This window comes from Aquila chrysaetos, chromosome 8, assembly GCF_900496995.4.
Source record: "Aquila chrysaetos chrysaetos chromosome 8, bAquChr1.4, whole genome shotgun sequence".
Lineage (NCBI taxonomy): Eukaryota > Metazoa > Chordata > Aves > Accipitriformes > Accipitridae > Aquila > Aquila chrysaetos.
The window spans coordinates 36,680,768-36,706,417 of NC_044011.1; the positions used below are offsets into that span (position 1 = coordinate 36,680,768).

Genomic DNA, 25,650 nt, shown 5'->3' on the forward strand with positions numbered 1-25,650 from the left:
ATGCCATCAGCTCATGTGGACAAACTTGGGCTGTGTCTCCCCCAAACATGCCACCACCTAGTGGTCACACCGCTCCCCCCCCCCCAGCACATCACCACCAAAGCACCCATCATTTCACCCCAAGCCTTTTCTTCTGGAAATAGTCAGCGCTAAGGAGAAGTAACAGGTATGGAGCTCTAACAGCATCTACTTACCTGATTTTTCTTTATTAGTAGCTGCACAGTCTGGAGGTTGTGTCCGTGATCAGTAGATGTAGCTATAGGCATTCTCTCTCCAACCCACAACTGAAAGTAAGAGAAGAGCACATACAATTTCAAGCAACTGCAGATACAGTTAGGGCAGTAGAGAGAGGCCGGTGTGCACAAGATGCAAAGAGCAGCATTACTCAAGCATGCTATTGAGAGACATGATCAAAAGGTTTCTTCTTGTGATAACTCTGCAATAGGTCTGACATTTTCCTATTGTCTGGGGAATAGGATTTCTTTTATACTCACAATTTCATCTTCCACATCGCGGTTGAACTGGTGGATCTCTTTGGAGGCCAGCAGGTTTGCCTTTCTTTCATTCAAAGGTTCCAACAACTCCAAAAATTTCTTTTCTACAGTAAGGCGTTTGCCATCTACTTCATCTGTACTCTTCCCTTCTTGACTCAAAGCCCGTGCCTGGCTTTGCAGCTCCTCTATCTCCTTCTTACGAACATCCATTTGATTCTCTAGCATCTAAACAGAAACATGGCAAAAAGGTCCTGAAAACCGCGGTAAAAGCACTTGATAGGACCAGGGTACGTCAGTAGCTTCATAAGAAGGAAGAACAGATGCTGGTCAGTAAGGATTTACCGCATTAATCATTACTGTAGCATTCATATTGCAAGGAACAAGGCTTAAACACAGATTCACAACTGTGGCCACCTGCTGATATCCCTCAGTTGGCTAATGAATTTGGCCAACGATCTCTTCTATTGGTCATTCACAAGTTACCCTGAACAACTTTGGAACACAGCTAATTGCGCACAAGAGCTTCACCGCTCCCTGCTGTCTTTGCTACTCCTTGCTGCCTTTACAGCAGGGAATCAGGGACCGACCAGCTTCGGACAAGTTTGAATCATAGTCAGGCAGCCATGTACAGAGAGAGAATGATCGGTGACTGGAGGACTACAGCAGGAGACAGAATAGAGATATTAATGTGGGGAAGGAAGGCAGTATAAGGTAGAGATTGTATCAAGAAATTTACGTCTGATTTGTTTCTGGGTGTATTTCTGGTTCTTCTTAAAGATACATGAAAGAACAGGAAGACAGAAAAGCCATTACATTCTTTTCTAAACTGAAAGGATCCCCGATCTGTTCCTTTGAGTGCAAGTATCTGCTGTCTGCCCACTCTGCAACCTGTGCTCCATTTACCTGCTGCTTCTTCAACAGGATGTTGACACTGGTGAGATCTTTTCCGTAGTCGTCCGACTGAATTTGACTTTCCAACCCATTCAGCCACTTATCCAAATCAGCACAGCTCTGGGTAAAAAGCTCTGCCTTGTTTGCATCAAAGAGACGCTGAGCCTTGGTCTGGGTAGTGGATTCAAGCTCTTCCCACATTTGATGGAGACTTGTCAGCTTTTCTTTCACTACAGCTTCCGTCTCTGGTTTCTCTGCAATGAGCTGCATTCCCTCCTGCAAAGCAAAGAGCAACAAAATGGCACCTCCTCAGGAGCACTCACAGATCGTTAGCTAAATTATTCTGATTAGTAAGCACTCAGGACTCCTCATCTGCTGGCAGCATCAACCACTCATTTTCTATCTCCAATTATCCAATAACTCCTTCCAGAACATCAGCTCCCAGGTCCATCTGTTGCCAGGAAGAGGATTTCTTGATAAAGGGAAGGTCAAACACCACCTCCTTTCTCTTCCCCACTACACGTGTTCCTTTGTGGGAGCTCCTGGGGACACTGCTCAGACAGGAGTGGAGCAGGCTGCCCCATGCCACCTGTGCAACAGCAGAGGAGGGAGCTGCAGCTGAACAAGCTGTGTGTCCAGTTTCTGTGGGCCATTTCACCAGGGAGAGTGAGGAAGACCCAGCCCAATGCTGGGAGAGGGCGCTTATGGCACCAAAACTGAGCTGTGTGACTGAAGAGGGTTACATCAATGGGTTACAGCAATTACCATGGGTCTAAGCCAATATCAGAGAGGAACAATCTTCCTTGGGAAGCAGGAACCCTGTACCTAGCACCAGCAGAGCACTTGGACTGAAGGTACCTTTTTGCCTTTACAAAGATTGTATTAGTTTTGGAAATATTTTCCTTACTTCTAATTATACTTCTACCTCTGCACGTGGGTGGTGCTGACAAGGGACAAAACCTTTTCAGATGTGAACACTACTCACAACCCATCACATTTAATAGCTGTAACCACTGGTAACATTAATACAATGATTGTCAGCTGTGACTCGATACACAGCTTTGATACTTCGCTGCAATCTGATTTTTCAGACCCAAAGGGTGAGGATGTATTAGCATCACTAAAAAAGAACTTTCAGTACTAAGAGCAGCCTTCTAATTACACCATTAAACGGTACTGCTATTTGCAGATCACAGAAAAGCCTCTAATGGGATACAGAGTGCCAAAGTGGGAGAGGAAATGAGCAATTAAGCTAACTTACACTGAACAGAAACCCACTGTCAGAGCTAAAGACGAGACCTCCTTAGTGTTCCAGAGCTGCACATGAGAAATGGAGGGAAAAAAGTACAGCTCATCACAGCACATTAAAGCCTTCAAAGTAACTTGATACAGAGCTGTGAATCTTAATTAATCACAAAACTGGCTGTACTTTACCTTATGCACTAATTTTGCATGGGGAAAGGCAGCCTGATTATAGTCCCGAATGAATCAAGACCAGCACAGCCGCATGGGAGTCTACATTCAGTTATTTCCCAGCAAGTACTTCTACTTTATTAGCTCAAATCACAACATTTGCCCCTTTTACCCTTTGGGTATGAAAACTAGGTTATGCCTTCCTCCTAACAGGTAAGAAAGACTAGACAAAATTAAATTGGCAACTCAGCCAATGACTATTCCATGAGAATGTCTCGGATAAAAAACGTTTAACATCTATGAGGAATAAAATGGGTTAGATGGAGACACAACGCGATGGATACTTATGCTACAATAATGAAATCTCCTTTTGCTTTAGCTAGAGACATGATTCAAGAACCAATTCCGCAGAGGAACAGATCGCATCTCTGTGCATAATCATCTTCAACAAAGATGAGGGCATTTTTTGGACATTCTTTAGTTACCTTTTCAATCTTCTCCAGCCATTCTTTGTTGGATGCAAGTTCTGCCATAAATGCCTGATGCTTCAGCCATTTGCTATGCAGGTTCCTTGCCTCATCATAGGACATATCCTGGGCTGTAAGCATCTTTTCATTGATCCAGAGTGAGAGCTGAAAAAGAAAATACACAGGTGTTTGTGAAAACTATTGTAGTGTGAAATAATGCAAAGTATCAAAATGCCTCCAGATCAAGGATAAAGAGATGCCTCTACAGGAGAGTTGCGTGAGATTTGGAGACTGCTTTTACTCAGGGTTCAGTCAAGGATCCACCTCTTTAACAGTCAAATTTAAACATCCATCTCCAATATATAAATAACCCATGACCCAAGCAGAAAGGAATCAACTTCATGATGAGCAAAATCAAACACACACGTCTCGCCCAGTTCAACAGTAGGAGAAAGAGGCACATGTGTCCTACTTATTGGTCACAGGGTATTTTTGTGCCGCTTTTCCCTTGAAACATAACGCAATGTGCTACTCAGGACCCGGACTTGAATGTCATCACCACACCCCTGTGGAGGCTTACTGACTTCCTGAGGACATTGCAGAAGTACACACTAATGAAGTGGCATGCAAAAGCCAGTCTCCAGAATTAAACAGAGCGCCAAGGTAAATTTTTCAGGGTAACGTTGAAATGAGAAATTCTGTATTTCTACTCATATCAGAAGTCTTAAGAACAGAGATGGTTTTGTACCATTAATTCACACCACATTTGTACCTTTTCCCTATAGTCTTTTCTCTATATAGGTTTACATAAACAAATTCCTTTATTTGTCCAATCTCCACTAGGGTTTTGGTACTCAAGACTTTCCATTTTCCATTATATAAAATCCAAGATTGATTTGATTCTGATTTTCTGCAAATATAAAGACACTGAGAACAATTTCCAGATCAACACTAGACAAAAACAATACTTTAAAAGGTAGCTTATTTGCCAAGGGCAAATTATTTGATCATAGCAGCCAACATCAAATTTCCTCCCAGGGTGAGTCTGACTGCTTTATCTATCCCTTAGGTGCGGATAAAAAAAACCACATTCACAGGAATGTTTCTAGAATTTGAAAAAGATTCATTTTCTGCATATTTAGAGTCGCCTACCGAAGCGGAAAATGTCAAAACAAATATAAGCTTTGTTTCTAGAATGCCACTTCAGCGACGCATGCCGTCCTGCCGAGGAAGCAACCTGACAAGAAGAGTAACAGGGCACGGGCGAGACTCGCCAATTCTCCACTATGTACTCAGGATAGAGGGCAACAAATTCGTTTAGCATTCACAAGCCTTTTAAATTATCCCTTAAATGCACTGTTAAGCTCCACAAAAAGGGAAAACGTATCAGAGCAATCAGAGACACTCCTCATCTGATCTTGCTATCAAGTCTAAAGAGAAAAATGCCCATGTTAATGAAGACTCCTGTAGGCAGGGAAGTTTACAGTTGTAACAGCCTACTGTGCTACTTAACAATCAGAGGCTACATTAAGGATTACTATATAACCCAAAATTCATGGTTTTACTCCTGCTTTTCTGGGTAGGAGACAGCTGCTATGCTCTGCAAATTGCACTGCTTGTCTTTCATTGTTTGCTTTTACTCAGCCACAGCATTAAGTCTTCTGAGGATTTAAAAGTGCTTCCCAAGGAAAGGTGGTATCGTTCATATTAACAGATGGGATGAACCGAGACACAGATGGTAGGTGGTACACAGCCAGTGGCTGTCAGGATAAAACCCTCATTTCTGACTCTTGCAACGTTGCTATGTTCCTTCTGGTAACGTGAAAGCACAAATAAAGCATTTAAGGTGTGACTATTAAAATCTGATTTTTGCAACCACTATAGTCGCTAGAAGCCAGTATCTTCAGTGCAAAAGTAGATTTAAAAAAATAATACAATAATTTCCTAAAACAGTGCCTCAGATTGACACTTGGAGTATTTATTTCTCCAGAAAGCTGTAAGTCCGTTGTTAACGCCAGCAGAGCTAGCTATTAGGCTTCCTCTTATCCTTTGCACCTATACCATAAAATTTTGTTTCTGCTCTCAGTTCCCAGAAGACTGTAACACTCTGCAATGAAAGCCAGGCATGAACTAAGAGAAATGCAGAGACAAAACCCTCGTAAAGCTGGCAAAGCAACAAGGGAAGGTGAAAGAGCACTGACTGCTGCTGCACTTCCCAGACGTTGCAAATACCCAAGTTGACACAGCCTATCTTGCAGCATAAGGTTCACAGACGTCTGCGCTGCATGACAAAACCTGCCGGCACACTCTGTGAACAGGCAGAAAACTTCTGATGTTCGCAGTCTCGCCAAATGCTTTCACTCTGGCGTCCCTAGAGAAATTAGCCCAGACAGTGCTGGGACTTCTAAGCACTTACAAGGAAGATCAGCTTTAATGTCTTCGAAGGTGAGCTGTGAAAGAGCAGGAAGTCAAAGAAAACTAAATGGCAAAATTTATCAGATCTCTTCTCAGGATTTTCTGCTGTCACTCTTTATTTCATTCACTCAGCTAATTTATTTAATGCATTCATATTTATGAATGCGAGAAACAGACCAAAAAAAGCAACACCCCAGGATTAACCTGTGACAGTGTATCTGACTACTAACAAGAAAATCTGCTGTGTTTTCCCTCATCTGTGACCCAGAAGAAAGGTTTATCACTGCTGAGCTGGGGTTACGAGCACTATCCTGCCACCTCCTCAAGCACACTGACCCTGCTCGCTGCCTCGCCTGTGAGTCAGAGGCAGGAAGGAGCGAGGGGCAGGAGGCCACATTTACAATAATGCTTCAGCACGGAGTGACCGATGAGGAAAGTGGCTGCCCTGGGGAAGGAGCACAGTGCAGAAAACACTCTTCCTTTCCTCAAGTTACAGATGGATGGGAAACCGTCCCTAAGGCAGTGGGCAGGAAGGCCGATGGATCATTGCCAGGTAGAATGGAGACTGGTTTGAATCTGTTTTCTAACAATTCTCAGCTTCACAGTCAGGGCTAACAAAAAAGCAAAGGGCAAGGTATTCCCTTGGCTCCCTTCCAACCCGCAGGACAGTGGTGCTCCATCACACAATCCCTCCAGCCCAGCATAGGTATCAGTAAACACTTTGTAATCAAGCTAATGCAAATTCTAAGTCTCATTATGGCTGTCTTCTCAGAAAACAACCATTCAATTATCATCAAGGCTAATGTCCTCTCAAAAAGGACTGGAGAAATTTGTAACATTCGGGTATTGTAAGTTCTGTCTTTGAACCCTACAGTCGAGACATCCATGCTTTAGTGGCTGGAGAGAAACAATTGAGAGGAAAGGCATTCAGGCGGCCAGACACTAGAGCTTTTATGTTTTCCTTTTTCTTTCAATGATCTAGGGGAAAAAACAGATCCTAGGGAACACAACCACATTGACACAGAGACTAGAAGAGCTCCAAGAGCCAGGGGGATTTTTGTACTAGGGATGTTACAGAGGAAGGAAGAAGCTGCTGCTAATAACAGCAGAATTTTTTGCTAATCTGTCGTGTTTTTACTACCAAGGAAGGAGCAATTTAAGCCAAGTTCATGGTTAGGCTTATGCAATGCAGGAAAACAGACTGCATCTAGGCAACTGAGCAGTAAACATCATTTGCCCAGTTTATGATAGTCATTTTGTTTGTTTCTTGTATGAAATCTCAGCTGTGAGCAATTCCATTCAGACACACTGCAGTGACTTCCAGTCTCTTGTAGCTGGATAAGATGTGCAGCCAATGTACTGACTCTTGAACTGAAAAGCACAGCTTTGTCATAGTCAGCTCTCTTTGCAGACTTCAGATAAGGATAGCTAGTTTTTATGCACCTCACAGGCAAGGCTCTAATACCTGTCAGTACTGCATGAAATAACCTGAAAATTACTTGATTAATTCCACATGCTAGGAATAAGATTATTCCTAACTTTAAAATGTTGCCTTCAGTGTAAATGGTCCATGTAAGACACTAGAAAATCTGGAAAGGTTTTCTTTTTTTTAAATGTTATAGTACTTAACAATTTTAAACACATGCAAACTATCAGATAAATAACACATTAAAAATGATCCAGTTTAATCCTGCTCCCCTCTTACTCCTAACCTCCTATTCTTCTGACTAATGTTTTGTAGAAATCACTTGAAATCTCCTGCACCAGGCCACATACTTATATACAGCTGTAGACAAAATTCTTAATGAGTTCAGTGCTAATCCCACCACATTCCACATGATTAATTTATACCACAGCAGAAAATCTTCACTGCTTTTGGCAATTTTCCCTGTCTTTAGCTTAGATGACGAAAGGAAATTCAGTTCATGAGAAAAAAAAAAACCAAACAGCTTAATTTTTGCAGGGTTTTGGTCAGAGATTTTTTTTCAATTGTTTACACCATACTAGATACTACTGGATGACTTGATTGCAAAATGCTGAGTATTCCAGTCCTCAAAATACGGGGGTAAGAATGCTCTTCTGCAGGATGCAGCTTTTAGCGATAAAAGTGAAAGGACTTAATTTACCTCTTGACAATCCTGAAGAAACTTTTGAAGATCCCTGTTATCTTTCAGTCTCATCAGAAGTTCACTGGCTGCTTCACGGTTCTTCCTATGTCTAGTCAAAAACAAACAAACAAACAAACAAAAAACCCAGCAGAGAAAAAAGACTTGAAATAGGTATTTCATGCAAAACTGTCATTTGTTCGTTTCTGTAGCCTCCCTGGGATACATGTATTGAATAAGTATGTGGTGTGTGTCTTTTTCTGCCTTTCAAATGAAGGACATTTTTGAAGCTCAGATATGCAGGTGTTATTTAATGTGCTTACTTAAGCTCAGCATCTACTTGTTTTTGTGACCAGTTAAATACACAGGGAAAATTTTGAAGTCAGCAGGGTTTCACAAGTGTTATGTACAGAATTTGGCCCACTAATTTCAAGACCACAGGAAAGTTCAGACTGTTTGCCAAAACCCATAAGTAAACTATCTGCAAAATTGCAACAACGAGACTGCATGTTATGTGTCTCTTGCAAAGTGTATACTTGCTGTAATGGTCTTTATAATACAGCTTCGCTATAGCTCAGCACTTCTTTCTCCTGAACAAAGCTGGAGTGGTTTATATAACTCTCCAAATGCTGTATTTAACAACGCATGTGACACACCTGTGTATTCCGTCAAATAGAAGCTTTGTGCACATTGGAACATATTTTTCAGAGCATTTGAGTAGACAAAAGAAAAGAAAGGTTAGTCTAGAAGCCCTATTTTTAATTCATAACTGTTTGCCCCTTGAAGGATGAGTCATGCTGGCAGTCCCAAAGGTGTTGGTGGGTTCTTCAAATTGACATGGTGCCTGAAGAGCTCAATCCCAAGGTATCTCTGAACGTGTTTTTAACTAATGCTTAATTTGGAGTTATCCCTGTCCTTCAGTACTTTCATTATTTATGAGGCAATTTAGATGGAGGAGCCAAGGTAAAGAAGGTAATTTTTATTTACTGCTCATTGTGTTAGTTTTGTTCATATTTCACTGTACGTGGTCTTAAAGTGCAAAACTGCTGTCCTTTGTAGTAACCTAAGATAAATAGGGATAGAGAGTTGGAAATAATTTTGAAGGGTGGCAATTTATAAGATGATCTCAGCACATACTGGCAATAGCTAAATAAATCCATATTAGTGGAAATCTCCAGAGACTCATGATATTCTAGAAGACTATAAATTACATGTTGATGACAACAACTGGATTAAGATACCACTTTTCCTGATCTACAATGTTACCAGAGCAAGCTCTCTGGCATGAATTTAGTGACTTCAGAAACACCAGGAATACTTAGGGATACGTTTTATGTAAAAGCAAAAGGTCTGTAGGCAGAAGAATAGGAGAAAACCCTTTACAGGACTACAAATTGCTTCTCTTTTGTCTCAACAGCTTCCTCTGAATAACCAGGCAAGCAGCATCTATGTAGCTGTAGGTCAAGAAAATTGATTTACAGATCAGATGGCAAGGAATACACATGTAAACATCAAAGCAAGAGGCTGGAGTCCAAGGCCGGGTAATCTTGAAGTTTTGACAGGGGTTATTTGAGAGAGCATAAAGGAAAGGATGCACAAATTGTGCCTTAGGAAAAATCTCTATAACATAACTAACATCACTGGGTTAGATTCCACTCTTTCTTGGCTGTTTTTTATATGCCTGGGCAAACACAGTGCATTACTCAGGTTGCTAAAATGAAGCAAGGAATTGCTTGGATGATTTTATCATGATGATTTAATAGATTTAAGGCTAGATTACATTATAGACTTATGTATTCTGGAGAGGACACAAGTGAAATTAAAAGGAGAATTTTCATGACACTTATTTGAATAGAGTTAAGAGTAAGTAGAGAAGTTCTTATGTTGAGAAAAGCTGAGTTTAAAAAACTAACAAAAGTATCTCCTACAGTGTTGGAAATACTAACTTCAGGAACTTTGAAGGGAAACCATGCAGGGATATCAAAAACAGATGATGACATAGCTTTTTTTTTTTTTTTTTTTTTTTGTCCTCAGCATAACAAATATGATCTTTGGTGCTTAGAGCTATTTAACTGTAAAAGGTTGTTTGGTTGTCTAAGATGACCTGGAGTGAGACTGAAAGATGAGTATTCTCTGAAGAACAGGGCTGAACTGTAGCAAGGTTTAAACTGGATACTTGAAGATGTGGCAGTAGTATTTTGAGGATGGACACTGCTGGAACAGGCAGGAATTCCTGTATTTTCATCACAGAATTGACATTTTTTTATACGACTAAAGGGCCTTAAGATAAGTCATTTAATCTGTTCTCCTGCCCCAGACTGGCTATATCTAAACATTATTAATTCCTTGTTCATGTTTCCCTAAATTCTTTAAAAGTTCCAGTGACAGAGATTTTAGAATTTTCTGTACATAACCACCCCTACCACTAGAAAGCTTCTCCCACCCTCTACTACCAGTACATCAGAAGGTCTTTAGATAGAATAAACAAGCAGAGTGCAGAACCGAATCCTTCGTAATACAAATTTTTATCTAGATACTAGAAGTGTGGTGCTAAGGAGGCCGCCTGGTCATCCTGCTTCCCTTGCCGCGAGTGCAGAGGCCCCAGCTGAGCCAGCCAGGCATGTCAGGGCAGCAGACAGGCTAGACTGCAGCTCTGCTGAAGGCTACAAGCACTTGGCCATCACTGGAGGGTGGAGAAAAGCGCAAAGCTTACTGTTCAACTGCTGATTGCAATCATAACTATTAAAATCCTGCTCTTCTGAGATGCACATGGCAGAGAAGTGTCAGAAACTCAGACCCTGTCACACTTAAGGTTGTCAACGACTGCTTCTTACTAATTCGCTAAAATAGTTTGTAGAAGAAGATCACACATTTGCATGAAAGAGCTTGCTCTGCAGACTAATTATTTAGAATGACTTTGAATTCATCTGCCTGTTCCCATAAATAATCACATATATGACTTAGACCATAGCAGTGTCTAGGGCTGCATTAAAAAAGGGCTTCCCTATGCATATACCGAAGAGGCAACCTCAGATTCAAATGTCCAAGCTAAGCCAGACCTACATGGTAAAAGAGGGGATAGGGAATGTACTGTAGTCAGTTAAAACATGGGGGCATCTTCCTTCTGTGGGAACATTATGAAGAATCTAAAACAGGAAAGTAGGATCTGTTCAGCACAAGGAGGTGTCTGACTCAAATTAATCCAAGAACAGAGCACCAAAATTTGCCACACTGTTCCCATGCTGTCTCCCCAGAGGCCCCTGAGAATGCAAACAATGCTGAAAACTGACAAAATCACTTGTGGTTTAACTGTAAGCCTGTGGTTTTCAAAGCCTGTGCAGGAATAATAGATCTTACACGTAGCACAAATGCAACTGCCTGCTAAGAATACCGAGATACATGCAAGGCAGTTTTAGCTTCTTTAGTTGTTCCAGCAAACAAGAGGCACTCTCCTTTCTGAATGGGTAAGAACAAAAATTACTTCTGTTCTCTGTTGAGCAGCAACTTGCACAAATACAAAGTTGATGAAAACCAGACCCAGATCACAATCTCAGATCTGCCACTGTCTTTAAACTAAAAACTCATTTGCAGAATCAGAGAGGCCATGTGTAGGGACACAGACTAGGGCAGTCCCCTTACACTCTTCCAAGAGACAATGGAGGAGAAAACGCTTCCCCTCTGGCTGGCAGAAACAGCAGCACAAGTCATCAAAGCAGGGACAGCTGCACTCAGGAGAGCAGCTTCTTTCCTAGCTGGAAAATCTAGCTAGTGATAGTTTTATTCAAATCTGTCTTCTCCTTCCCTTACCCTTTCTCCATTTCCTTAATCCCATTTAGTCTTCCCTGTGAACTGCACTAAAAGATTGTGCTGAAGTGTTTCTCTCCTGTTGCAGAGCTCCACTCTGCTTCTGTGCTCTCCTCTCCTTCCTTAGCCTGATGCCTACCATGTCTATTTAGGTGGTAACCATTTTAGGGCAGGGTCTGTCTGCTGTACCAACGGACAGTGGGGTCTCCTCTGGAACAGCTTGAAAGCATGACTGTAAAAAACACTATTAACAATACTAAAAACTACAAAGAGCTCCATATGGGAAGTATGGAGCCACTGCACATATTTGTACTTGTTTGTTTTGGTCCTTTGTTATACATCCAGGTGGAGCTTGGTTGGGAGAGCAATTTTTTGTAAAACCAAAGAAGCTTCCTTTGCTACCACTCCCACTACACCCAGCCCTAAGGCTTTGTTCTCGAGGCTTATCAGCCTTACAGACTCAGAGAGCAATCACACGGATTTCCTGAATAGCAGTGCACCGGATGGTTTTTGCAGTGCTCTGCATAAATAGCTTTGGAATTGAGGAAATGCATTGGAAAAAAGTGGGCTTAAAAAAAATACAGTCTCTAGGACTTGCCTGCCATTCAGATGAGGAACTCCAGCACACGTCCCACAGGCAGGACAGCCCAGGTGGCCAGCTGGGGTGCCACAGGACAATGGGGACACAGAGGAGTAGCTGCAATGAGGGGGAACAGTGACCAGAGCACCACAGCCGGGGCAGCAGGAACCTCTCTACAGAGCACACAGGACAGAGGCTGAAGCTGTCTCCCACTCCAGCCGCCTCAGAAAGGCCTGCAAGAAGCAGCTGACCATTTGCTATTATATCCCTGGATGCTATCTTCTAATATTTTAATAAAGATGACGTCTGACCAGAAGGCCAGGATCAAGTCCTCCTGCTTTTATAAGCGGATGGGAAAACTTACAGCTGAAGACATTGAAAGTCAGAGAGGGTAAACAAGGAAAATCCATTTCCTAGCTTTCACCTTGATGGCTTTCATATGATCTCCTCTTCCTGGCCTTTGCACATTCTAACTGGGATCTAAAGAGAGTCAAGCTGGCTAGAGAGAGAATGCAAACGTAAGGTATCCTCAGAGTTAGGTTGTCAGAGGGCTCAGAGGCCCTCAGCAAGCTCTAGGAACAGGAATATTCGCCCTTCTTGAAGCTATGAGCCACAGCTAAAGTGGATGCATACACAGCGGGACCTGTTTGCCAAAACAGGAAAGGCGCAACATTTTCTGGACTTCTTCAGTTCAGTTACTCCTTGGAGGTAAAGGCATCTGGATAACTCCGAGCTTACCGGCTGCGGGAGGATGCAACTCTGACAGAAGGGTCATCAGCAACATTTGACATAAAAATTCTGTATGAGCTTACTGCTGTGTTCTGATACTCATGATTGAAAAGCGCCTTGAAAGATTCCACTACTGTTCAAACCAAAAGCAGAAAGAACCATGAATCATAGCCATCAAAACTGAACATTTGGTTTTCAAAGAAAAAGAAACTCTTAATGTTCTATAGCATCCATGTCACAGCTAAAGAGACAAAGCAAAAGACTTGTTTTAGGATGAAAGACACACTTGTACCAATGCTTCCTAATCTGTTTTCAGAAGGGCCAGACAAGTTGGAAAAGGTGATCAAAACCAAGCGGGTGGGGTAGATACAATGCTAATTACCCTCTTGAAGAGCCACATTCCTTCCTCAGAGGAAGGACAGGAATACATTATTATCATTAAATCAGCTAGGAGGTAGCAGAGGAAAATAAGACTTGTGGAATCAGGTATAGCCAACTGCTACAGCTCCCACCATAATATAAAGTCTGTTAATACTCCAAGAATTATACAGCAATACTCATATAGCCAAATTCTGGGTAGTGAGCTCATTACCTAGTAAGTCTCTAGAAAATGGGAGAGGTAATATGTAATTAAGATTAGCCTGGCACATTTTTTAAACATTACAGTTCCTATTTTTCCATGGGACAAAGAAAACATTCTGCAACAGACATTTTCTAACATGTTACTTTGCCTTCGGATTCTGGTAAAAGGTCATCTCTCAGAGAACAGAATTAAAGTATGAACAGCTACATTCCGCCATCATTCTGACCTTACCTGTCATCAATAGAGTCCACTTTCTCCTGGATTTTATCAGAGTTAATGTTCCCATCACTAACTAGCCTCCTGCCAGTCTCTACAACTGCATTGATCTTTTCTTCATTGGCATCCATCGTGGTCATGAAATCCTCCTGTTTTTTAATAGCAGCTTCTGCTCCTTCCAAGGTAGTGGGCATTTCCGTGTGTGCCAAAACATACTCCTGTGATTAAAGCGTACATCAGAGAGATAAAAGTATTACACTCAGGCTATGCTGTCTGCTCCAACAACAGATTCACCACATATGAAAAGAAACGCCTCCCAAGAACAGTTAGAAGTAAAATACAAAAAGTAAATTACAGTTAAGAAAAGGGCAATTTATCTGTTGGTAGCTCTCCTGCCAAATGATCTTGTTTGTTAATTGCTTGCAGTATATGGTGCCAACCTGTAGAAATGAAATAAGGTATATCTTGACCACTTGCCTGGTTATTAAGAAATGCTTCTGCCTGCTTGGTATCTCTGAGAAATAGCTGGTAGGCATGAGACTGGGAAAGGAGATTTTGCCTGTTCTCCCACATTTTGTGAAGCTCATTCCATCCAGTATCCAAAGCTTGTAGGCGCTGCCGTAAGAACATGTACTGAGCATCAGTTTGCCCTTGTGTCACCATCTCACCCATATCCCTCATTTTCTGATAATCTTCCTCATAATTGTTGATTTCGTTCTTAATATTCTCATGTTGAGTGAGCAGCTTCTCAGCCTCTGTCAGCGTGTTTGGCATATCTTCGGATGCAATTGCAGTCTGCGTTCTGGATAGCCAAGACTGGAAGTCATCCAGGTCTCTCAGGAACTGCTGCAGTTTGCTTGCCTCCCCAAGGGACTCTTCCCGGTTCTTGAGGGTGGTCTTCATTTCTTCCCATACATGGTTGATTTCTGCGAGCCGTGAAAGGATAGCCTGTGCCTGGTCAGGATGCTCTGATTCCAACTTTTCTGCCTCTTTTTGCAGGTCACTTAGCTTGGCTTCAATTGCTACCAGGTCACGTTCCATGCCAGTCAGCTTCCTCTGCAGGGCCATCACTCCAGCTAGATCATTACCCAGATCTTGTGTGGATTCGATCACTTTGGTCTTTTCCCTGATCCAGGATTTGGTTTCGTTACACTCAAGATGGTAGTTCTGGATACTCAGGGCAGAGAGCAGAGCATCCTTCTTCCTATCCACCAGTTCTCTGAACTGGCTCCATCTGAAATTTGTGAGGAGAGAAAAGCAGAGAAATTGAGATTTGCGTATAATAAGTGAAAACGATATGGCAACATTGCTGAGTGAGCAGTTGCTCATATTACCTTGGTAAGCCATGAAATAACCTAACTATTCATGTTTTTTTCAGTCCTTCCCACATCATCAATAGTTTTAGCAAAACAACCATTAACCAAGCTATGGCGTATATTAGAATATGACAAGTACCAGTAACACTGAGTCCTTAAAAGTATAACATTTCCTCACATGAAAAATTGCTAGTTACATCTAATTTTCACACTAAATGTACTCTCTTGGGTTATTTTGAAGCCAAAAAATGAGTGAGTTTACATGAAGTTATATTGGTTTCTTTTTTATCGTTAAATTTCCAGCTCTCAAATCAAGGTATTGATACACTCAGGAGGACCTGATTGAAGCCAACAGCAAAACTCCATCTGTTAACCAACTATTTGAAAGACACAGCTCTTTTTCCTTCTGAAGCTTTAAAGGCCTACCTTGAAGATACTTCAGGTAACAGTATCAGAATATCTTAAAAACCACATCTAAGAAATGCAAATGACTCCACTGTACTTGTTTCAGCCAGTGTCATGTTCATGAGGCCTTCACTTACCTTGTGTTGAGTTTATCTTGCTGTGCTTTGATCTCCTTCTCACTTGGATGGCCGCTGTGCATTAGCTGTCTAGCAATTTGGTTCACTACTGCAACACGGGATGCCTGATTGTTCATTTCTGGTTCTAAGCTTTCAAATCTGGGGGGAAGGAGGGAACAAACAAAAAAAGATCACACAGGCATTAGAGAATCTGAGCCACCAGCAAGCTGAGAAAGGTAGCCGGTGTAAAAAAAACTTCCACCCAATATTCCCCAAACTTCCTGGTAAAGGCATTCTCACCTGTGCTGGATCACTTCCAGGTCCTCCAGCTTCTCTGGAATCTGCATATTATTCAGCCACTTCTCCTTTTCATCAATCCAAAGCTCACAAGCATCTGCCTCACTGAACATCTTATAAAGAGCAAGGGTATCCTGCAAAGCCTGTTTACGCAGCCGAGTCAGCTCAGCAACCTCTTTGTATCTTTCCTCTATTCCGGACAATCTGCCTTGCACATCTGGAGATCCAGCATGTTCCTGTGGTAGGGCCTTTGCTTGTTCGTGAAGTGAGTCAATGGTTGGCCGGTAGCTTGCAATCTCTTCAGCCACATCTTTGTGTTTCTTGACCAAGGACTGAGTAGAATATTCATCGTGGCCAACATCATTGCTAGAGACAATTTTGAGGATGTCCAACATCCATGCATCAATGTCATCAGCATCAGCCTGGAACTGGTGAAGGAGAGAGGCTTCCTCCAGGCGCTTCTTCCTAATGGCAGATAACTGTTCCAAATTAGCCCACTGCTCCCGGATATCCTTAATTCTTTCTCTGATTTTCTCAGACCCAAAATGCTCCTCCGCAATCATGTCTTCACCTTCTTTTATCGCCTGCTGAAAGTGGCCACTACGACCACTCATTTCGTCTTCAAACGCCTTATGTTTACTCAAGAGACGGACAACACTGGTTAGGTCCTTCCCATAGTCATCAGAGGACAGGATCTGTTCCTTCTCCCTGATCCAACCCTCTTCCTCAGCCATTTCCCAGAAGAATTTCCAGAGGCGCCGAGACTCCTCCAAGCGGGCCCGGCGCTCAGCTGCGAGCTGGCACAGCTCTTGGTAACAGAACTCCATGTGAGCGACACGGTCCCTGATAACCTGCGGGTCACATGGTTTGTAACCTGTTCAGATAAGAGAATGTACATTACAACTCGGACTGATGCATTTTCATCTCTACAGCTGGGGCATACACAGGGCTCTTAATTCCTGTTCATTCCATCTACAAAGTTTATGTAAAAGAATTCATAGTTAGTCTCCTGAAAGTGAGTGTGAGCTATCCAAGCTCCACCATACAATAACACAGATCAGAAAATACTGTTCTTTGCATAAAGACAAAAAACCCAAAAGGGAAGATATTCATGACTGTTTTCAGTGAAACAAAATTCACTACTCCAGATTTATACCAGCTTCATACATAAAACTGCACAACATGAACATCATTTACTCTAGTTAATGTCACTGGTTTAGTGGAATTGCTTTTATTGAGCATAAATTGGGACAATATCAGACTGGGTCCAATAATTTGTATTGTTGGCATTAGAAACACAGAATGGGGAACTAATGGTGACTATTACAAAGATACAGCAGCTGCTGGTCAGAAGTGTGACATCCCATGCAAAACACTATGCCACAATTAATTCTTGAGCAGATACCTGGACAAATTAATCATTGACACAGTGAGTAAAGAAGGAACAAATGAAGCTGGATTCTCTTATTCTGGTGCTGAATTTAACCTAACGTGCCTTGCAGAACTAATGAGGCTCATAGATAACCTCATACGTAATTAAGACAAAGAAGGACACATTGGCTGCTAGTTACCTTCTCCATCAGTGGCAAACTTCTGAGCAGATGCATTGACCCCTCTCACTCTCTCAGCCTGAATAGCAATGTCAGCTTCCACAAGAGCATGTTTCTGCAACAGGTCTTCAACTCCTAACAAATGTTTGCCATAGTCTTGCGACAGCAGAAGCACCTATCAAAATGTAAAAGACAAGTAAAACGGGCTGAAGGCCACAAGATGTTTGTTTCTTAGTGACTCCAGGCGTTAACACTGTTCTCTGTTGTTACATTGATTTAAGTCCAGAGAAACTCCAGGGCTGTAAGGAGAGCTATTTCAAACGTATGGAGACATGGCTGATAAGAAATTGAGCCAATATTTTTAAATTCACTGGCAACCATGAAGAACTTGACTGCTCTTTAATGTAGTTCGAAGTCTAGGATGATGAGAAGCTAAGTTAGCTCAGCAGGACCAATGAAAAGCACTCAGTCCAGGTGCTGTGAGCTGCCACTGAGCTACACACATCTTTCTTTCCTCCAACAGCTTCCAAGTTCTGCTGGCTGATGGATGAGAATAAAGTCATGGTCCTCTCCTTTCCCAGATCCCAGGAGAACAGACAGGAAGAAATTCATGCTTTTTAAAGCACAGAGGTGAAGAGGTGACTTGTTCCCCATGTAAATTGTGATGAAGAGAGATTATTTAAGTCCCTTTCACCAAAATCGTCATGCTTACCCAAGCACTGTGACCAAAGCCTCTGGCCCTTATGACAGAGGCATGAAGCTGAAAAGTAGCTTTTTATAGGAGCGACCTTGTTCTTTCTCCTTACTTGTTTTTAATCTTTATTTTTTAAAAATCATCATAAGGTATAAGGAATTTGTTCACTGCTCTTGAATGTGGATCTTCTGCATTTGTCTATTAAACCAGAGGGGCAAAATGAATGTTAAAAATTTACAGAAAAGGACATCTACACCTCTCCAGAATATTTGGGCTACGTTCTTAAATGGCTAAACACCTACCTTCATCTCATCCATCCAGTCCATAATGTACAGCATTTCCTGGAAAATCTTTTGCAGACCAAGATTCATCTCTAGCCGCTGTCTCCGTGCCCTGAGCAACTCCAGGAGATACTCCCATAGGCGTATAACATTGTCCTTTCTGGCAGTAATGCGTTTGATATCATGGTAATTTTCAGTCTCAAGCTCCTTTGCAACCGCAACCACGGCCTGGACTCGTTCTTCATATGCTGCAATGTCTGTTTCAATGGCCTCGTGCTTCTTTGTTGCGGCTTCTACTGCTGGAAGGTCAAAGCCAAAATTATCCTGTAAAGACAGAGATGATTCTTCAGCAATGCCTGCTGAGGAAAAAAGCCCTACTGCTCATAACATGAGTTCTGATTGTGCAGAATACACTTGCTAGCAAATCTGGGATCTCAAAATGCTCTGAAAAGTCTTCTTTAATAAAATCAGAGAGACCTCTGATAACCAGAGAACCACTGATAAAGTCAGAGATATCATTTACTGCCTTTGGGGCAAGAATCATGGTGGCCATCAGGATTAGGCTGGGGCTTTGGATATTTTTTAAGTCATCTCTAATATTAAAAAATACAATTAATTCCTGGGCTAATTCCACTGAATTGACCAAAATATTCAGATAAAGAAAATCTTGACTGTGCATAGATATTTCCACATCAATATCTGCTGAGTACAGACTGGTAGATTCAAGGAAGGGATATTCCAAATGCATTAAAGATAGGACATACAGTACATACACATACACACTAAATATACATTTGCACATACATACAATAAATATAAATATACGTAATTCAGTAAAATATGAGGCATAGGGGAGGAAGTGTTCTCTTTGCAAGAACTGTATCCTATAATTACTCATGGGAATAATTTTAGTCACACAGACAATCTCTGAAAGAAGCACCTGAGAAACGAGACGTTGATTTTCACTCAGCCAAGTTTCTCTCATAGCTGCCTTGCGATCAAATCTGCGTGCAAGTTGTTCCAGTTTCTCTTGTCTGATGAGCTCATTTCGCAGTGCCAGTTCTCTTTCATGTTCAGCTTTTTCCAGTCTTTCCCAGGCCTGAAGACGTGGAGAAAAAACATGCGTCTTCTAAACACGCATTCTTGTAGGATTATGATAAATCACATCTTCTTTACATGAAATCAGGACTGAAGTCACTACAGCCAAGTTTCACAAAACTGGCTTATTTATTTATATGCCATTAAATCTGGTTTGCATTGGCTGGCCTTACAACTTGTTTGCTAATATAAGCGCATGACTTAAAATTTGTTCTCAATTCATTCATTCATTTTTCTGACCAAGGAGTATACGAGTTGTTTCTGTCAGATACATTTTCTCGAGTTCATTTGGTTTTTGCCTCCAACAAAGCCCAAGCAAACCACCTGGCTTGAATGTGTAAGAGAGTATTTGTTAAAAAAAAAAAAAAAAAATATTCTGAGTGCTACTCCCAAACAAGCAGATTCCATCCTCCTCCTTTAGGAAATGAGAATTAAGAGATTCATGCCCTCTCACCTCTAAAATCAACATACAATTGCTCTTTATTACATCCACCTTGGAAAAGAAAATAACTCCAGAATTCAGTTACTTCTGGTGCACACAAGTCCTTTTTTCCCCAAAGCCAAAAGTTATTCACATGCATGACATTAATATTACAAAAATAAAAAGTCTTGGAAGCATGTTGAAAGCCAGCTAATCAGCTTTCAGATCTTCTTACAAGCAACAAAAATACCCACAATTAAACACAAACTACCCTAGATTCTTCTAAATCCTAACAGATGTGAAACTGCCTGAAACCCAAGTATTTTAGGCATTCACAGGCACGGGGCTTAATGCGAACAGGAGAGCCCTGCAGTTTACTGCTCTCTAGGATGCAGACCGAGGCCACAGACACCCACAACAGCTGCTCTGGGAATGCCAAGCATGATCAAACACAAATGAGGAAAGCTCACACTTTTACGTTGTTTGTTATCCTTGAGAGAGCTTGTCAGCTCTGCTGCTGTTCTGCCAGCTGCACCAGCATAAAAAATAGCTGCATAAACCCTGAGAGGGAATCCACAGCATTGGTCATGGCACTTCTTCACTCTCCCACACTGCCGGCAGCAGGGCAAATGGGGAGGGTTGCAATATCTAGATCATGTTACTACTTTCTGTCAATTAACTCTAATAGCTAGGACCCCAGAGGATCAAGGCAGGGCTACTAGATCCATAACCACCTGCACAGAGTGACTGAGCATTTTTCCAGTGTGGAAGCTCTTACAGATGCTGAGGATACCCAGGGACTCAGTTCAGATTAGTGAGTCTGAGCTATTAGAAAAGGTCACCCCACCTCTCCCATCCCTTGTGTTCTCCCACATCAAGGCTGGAGATAGCAAATGTGTTTCTTCTCAAGTATACTGAGAGAGAGACTGAAAGAAAACAACAAAATCCTAGTTGCACAGGAGGAGCTAGCTTAGTTTACCTTGTTAATGTCAGAGATGAGTTTTCCCTCCCTTGGCATGTATACTTTCTGATTGTTGGCTCTCATTTTGCTTTGGATGGTAAAAAGCAGCACTTCTAGGTTTCCTTTTTCTGTAAATCTAAACAAAATTTTGCAAAACCATTGAGTTACAATAAAGCTTTCATTGCTACTAAGGTATTATAAAGCACTTCCTTAAAATGTTGACATTATGAATGGAGCATTCAGATAAACACCTTCATCTTGTGTGGAAGCTGGAAGCAATTGAAATAGCCCACACATCCCCTGGAACCAGTTGGGTCAAACAGCAAAAGAAACTTCACAGAAGTCAGTTGTCTGTGTGTTTAAATCTAAACCCCCTTGGGGGACAGAAGACTGCATTTTTTTTATTCTACTACGTGCGTTGCCCTAGTTTACTCTATCAACTGAAGAAATTGAAGGTTTTTTTAAAGCCCGCTGCAGTCAATAAAACTCTTCCCACTGTTTTCCCTGCGTTGTATGCCTGGGAAATAAACAAACTCCATAGGCGCTAGGGAATAGACTGCAATTTTAGAAGATGTCTGGATACTCTGTAATATTTTGGATTGTGATTATTATCCATTAGAACTTATATTGGACAAAAATAATAAACAGTTCTGATATCATAATGCTAAAAGAAACTTTCCAGAAATAAGTTGCACAGTTTTGGTTATATCAGTTTTAGTAAGCACAGCTATGTTTTGCTAAACCAGACATACTTCCTCTTGATTTTGGATAAGCAGTAAGATTCTTTTAATAGCAGTGTACTGGTTTTATACACTGCTAGCAAGCATGACTGGTGATATTACTATACTAACATGGTATGCTATTACCACTCAATATAAGGCAGGCGTCTCAGTGAAGTGACAGCTTCCAGGACACCGAGATCCTGCAGGCAACACACTTTTTATTCTTATTGTTATTATCTGCACATTGAATAGCATAAAGCAAACAGGCCCCGCGTAATGATGAGTGCCAATTAGAAACATGATATCTGGGTTTCTTCAGAAAAATAAATTCTTAAGCTAAGATTAAAATTACTTGGATGTGTTTGTTTTCAAAAAAATCAATGATTGACTAAAGAAAACAAGACCACTGTTGTTTTAAGCTAAGATTAAAATTACTTGGGTGGTTTCTCTACTGTGCGGTAAGTGTTGAATGCCTGCAGCTGCTGCTGCACACCAACTAGCGAGTTGGCAAATTTCCGATTGTTGAGGATGATAATGGTTTGCTCAATCCACTCAAGGAGGTCGGAAGCCAGCGATTCGTATTTTTCAATCATTTTCTCCGTTTCAATGGCATTGTCAAGCACCTGCAACAAGCAGCACAACATAACATGAATAACAAGGGCAGTGCTCTTCAGTCATTTAAATCTAACCAGCTACATAAAAGAAACTGTTGGGAGACTTGACTTATGAATCGGACCACTCACTCCTGAGTGCCACAGGGGCTGGGATCCCTGAGGAATGAGGGCTTTGCATTTTTCAGCAGTGAATTCCCATGATCCCACGGCAATAGAGGGACAGAGCTGAGGCTTACAAAATGATTCATGTTCAGTCTGCCAGCTGTAAAAACGGGGGCAACTTTGCCAAAGGGCAGCGAATGACTGCACATTTTTTAAATGAGGGACTTTTCTGGGCTCCAGAAGAGACAGAGGACCCAGAGGGGGAGGAGCAGTTAATGAGAAAGGAAAAGCAGCAATGATGCAAAATTAACAAGGAAAAATAAAACAGTGGCCAAATGTTTTCTGATACAAGGCAGCTGGAAATTAACTACTCCTCACAATCATATGGGAATACTTAACATTCAAAACACGTTCAAAAGCAAAACTACAAACTACCATACAGTGGACTCTTAAAAAAATAACACCCAAGAGGAAAAAAAAAAAACCTCAGAAAGATTTCAACTGCTTTATAACAATTTATAATTTGAACTTGCAAACCTTTCCGATACGTTTTCCTTCAACAGCTAAAGCTTTCATCTTGGAGAAGTAGTGGTAATATGTCACCACATAGGTGATGATTGACTTTTCATCAGGATGATCAACACTGATATCTGCAAACCAAACAAGAGTTGTCTTAGCATACTGAGGGTGCATAGGTTAAAACAACAAAGCTAATAATGCAACAAGGATGCATTTAAGAGTCAGAGAGATAGGTTCAGTGGCAGTTCAGCTCCTAAGATTTGTCCTAATCGGAAATAAATTCAGCAGCTTTGGACTGGTTCTGGGTTACTTGGTGTTGCACAGTTTTGAACTCTGTCACTAAGTGCCCCTTTATCTCTTTGTCTTAGTGAGGACTGTGGTTAAAGTACGCCTCTGTGGGCTAGGGGCCTTTGGGTCTTGGAGTCAGGCTCCAGACTTTGCCACAGCTTGTGCAGCCAAGTAACTTCTCTAGCGTCTGTGTGAGTTGACAGAACTACTGTTATTTGAGAACTTTGATGCTATACCAGTATTTGGAGAGAGGAATTCAAACCTAATTGTATGTCTGTCCAAGCAAACCTTCTGAGAGATACAGATGGAAAACGAATTATTTCCTTTCCTGAAGCAATTCTGAGGCACTGGAAAATAAGCAAGAAGAAACTCTCCCAAACACATAGCCTCTATTTGCCCTGTGACAAGAAAGTTTCTTGTCCTAGGATTGTGAGCGTGCCTTCCAATATGCATGAGCATACACACTCTCATGAAAGCACAGACTAAAACTCACCGACAGTCTGTGAAAGAAGTTGCTAACTATTGGCTGAAATCCACATCATTCACCTTCCAGCTCACAGAAAGTGTTTCTCAGAGCAGATCAGAAGGTTGCCTCTAACTGGAATAATTTTATGTATACATAGCCAGTCCAGTGATCTTGTCAGATGGGGGAAAATAAACACAGGATTAAGGGCTCTTGTGCTACCGGTGTTCAGTCCTCTGCAGGAGACATCCTGCATTCTCTCCTTCCCTCTCTGGCTGTATCACCAGGTGAGTCAGCAGCATCCAGCTGCTCTTTAACACAAAAAGCTTTTACAAAGCTGTGCCCTGCGACAAGGAGGGGTGGGAGAAAAGAGCCCACAAAGAGTGGTGAAGTGCTGAAACTGCAGGAATTCTTACCCTCGGGGTCCAGGAGCTTAGTAAGACCAAGGTGTTGTTCTGCAAGGTTAAAAGCATTCTGCAGATTGTAGTGTGCATTTGATTTCTTCAGCTTGTCAAAATCAATCAGATCAGGCCTAGACAGGATGGAAAATTCTTTAGATTTCCCAAAGCACAGTGAAACCACCCTCAAATAAGAAATGAACTGAAATCTGCAATCCTCAGAAAACCTGGCCCCTCATGCTGCCAAGGTTTCGCTTGCCCAGTAGCCCTGTGCATTTCAACGGCAATATTAAAGGAATGAAGTAATGCCTAGCACATGCCATGGCAGAACCTAGCCAATGGGAAAAAATGGAGGATAGCTTAACAGCAGTAAAGGTGACCCTGGAGAAGAAAGGAACAAAGTTGTGGTCACGCAGTCCCTCCTCATGCCCATGTAAGCGTGCAAGCCGTCCCAGTAACTTCAACTGAGCTTGCCAATGAGCAGCATCCCCAGCCATGTCAGTCTAGCACCAGATTTTGTCATCTCTGCGCTGGGACTTCTTTCCCCTCCAGGCTGCTATTGTGTGTGGTCCTCCCCTCCCACCTCTGAACTCTAGGTAACCAGACCCGACCATCAGTTACTCAATAAGGTACAAGAACTTTTCTTTCAACCTGGTCAGTCACAAACTAAAACAATCACGCGTACAATTTATTCTCTTGAAACCAAACGCAACCTGTTTTGACTTGTGATGCGAGAAGTTGTTGCCCAGATGAGCTCACAGTGACCGCAAGAGCTGTAAAGCTCTAAAGCAAGGCAAGTTGCTGTAAAACTCACAGCAATTCTTCAACTTCCTCCTCTCCACAGATTTTAAAATCAAGCTGCAAGGTAACTGCAAAACCCACTGCACACTGCAACAGCCCAAGCTTTCAAAATCCATAAAGACATTTACCCGTGCATACCTGTGCTTATGTATTAGTGCATTGAAAGCCATGCCGTCCCTCCAGCTTGTTGTAAAGTTGTGAATGTTGACATTGGGGTAACTGGCAGAAAAAAACCAAAGAGAGTGTAATCAGTATAGCATCCCTGCTGCAGCTCTGCACACTCTGTCACTAAAAGCTGGTTGCAAGAGTGACACATTTATTGTAAACCTAAGGGTGGGATATTACTATCCCACGACGGATGATCTATCATCATGAATGACTGTTCTCTAATCAGAGACTGACACTAGAGGTAACTGCATCTCATTTACCCCTGTAAACCCCACAGAATTGATATGCATTCCAGACAACAGCTCTAAATGGCCTTTGAAGTAATCACTTGAAGTTACTTTTTATAACTTGCTGCCCAACCTGCAGCCTGTGAGGTTTCAAATCCCTGCAAGTCTAAAGCTTGCTCCTGATTTAGCTGCTGGCAAAGAATTATTTTCAGGTACTCAAAATACCAAGTTCAAGAGAAGAGCAGGAACAGCTGGAGGAACAGAGCTGAGTAAAACCTTTTCTGATGGCTGCAGGTGCCACCGGAGTGGTGATACATTAAGTTTTCCACGAAATCGTCTGCTGTCCCAACGCATCTTCAAAGACTGACCCTAGTCACCATCTGACTTTTAATCGAAGCACATATGATAGCCAGCTTTGTGCCCAATGGGTACACAAATGCAGAATTAATTTGTTCGGTGATCTGGGTATTTTGCAAGTCTCCAGAAATTTCAGGCTACTCACAAACCACTTC

At 41.8% G+C, this 25,650-nt stretch overlaps 1 protein-coding gene across 6 annotated transcripts in view; it reads right to left on the reverse strand.

Moving 5' to 3' along the window:
* The window catches only part of SPTBN1 (spectrin beta, non-erythrocytic 1), a 136,357-nt gene that overhangs the window by 22,018 nt on the left and 88,689 nt on the right, over nucleotides 1-25,650 (reverse strand). For all 6 annotated transcript variants that reach the window (XM_030023365.2, XM_030023367.1, XM_030023368.2 and 3 more), the window contains 17 exons: nucleotides 24,882-24,962; nucleotides 23,961-24,076; nucleotides 22,812-22,924; nucleotides 21,994-22,181; nucleotides 20,855-20,972; nucleotides 19,297-19,455; nucleotides 18,378-18,680; nucleotides 17,403-17,556; nucleotides 15,835-16,705; nucleotides 15,556-15,693; nucleotides 14,175-14,931; nucleotides 13,713-13,915; nucleotides 7,807-7,897; nucleotides 3,284-3,430; nucleotides 1,398-1,661; nucleotides 495-719; nucleotides 195-284 (listed from right to left, as the gene is read on the reverse strand). In XM_030023365.2, the coding sequence (XP_029879225.1) occupies nucleotides 195-284; nucleotides 495-719; nucleotides 1,398-1,661; nucleotides 3,284-3,430; nucleotides 7,807-7,897; nucleotides 13,713-13,915; nucleotides 14,175-14,931; nucleotides 15,556-15,693; nucleotides 15,835-16,705; nucleotides 17,403-17,556; nucleotides 18,378-18,680; nucleotides 19,297-19,455; nucleotides 20,855-20,972; nucleotides 21,994-22,181; nucleotides 22,812-22,924; nucleotides 23,961-24,076; nucleotides 24,882-24,962 (4,018 nt within the window). The remainder of the gene's footprint in view (nucleotides 1-194; nucleotides 285-494; nucleotides 720-1,397; nucleotides 1,662-3,283; nucleotides 3,431-7,806; nucleotides 7,898-13,712; nucleotides 13,916-14,174; nucleotides 14,932-15,555; nucleotides 15,694-15,834; nucleotides 16,706-17,402; nucleotides 17,557-18,377; nucleotides 18,681-19,296; nucleotides 19,456-20,854; nucleotides 20,973-21,993; nucleotides 22,182-22,811; nucleotides 22,925-23,960; nucleotides 24,077-24,881; nucleotides 24,963-25,650) is intronic.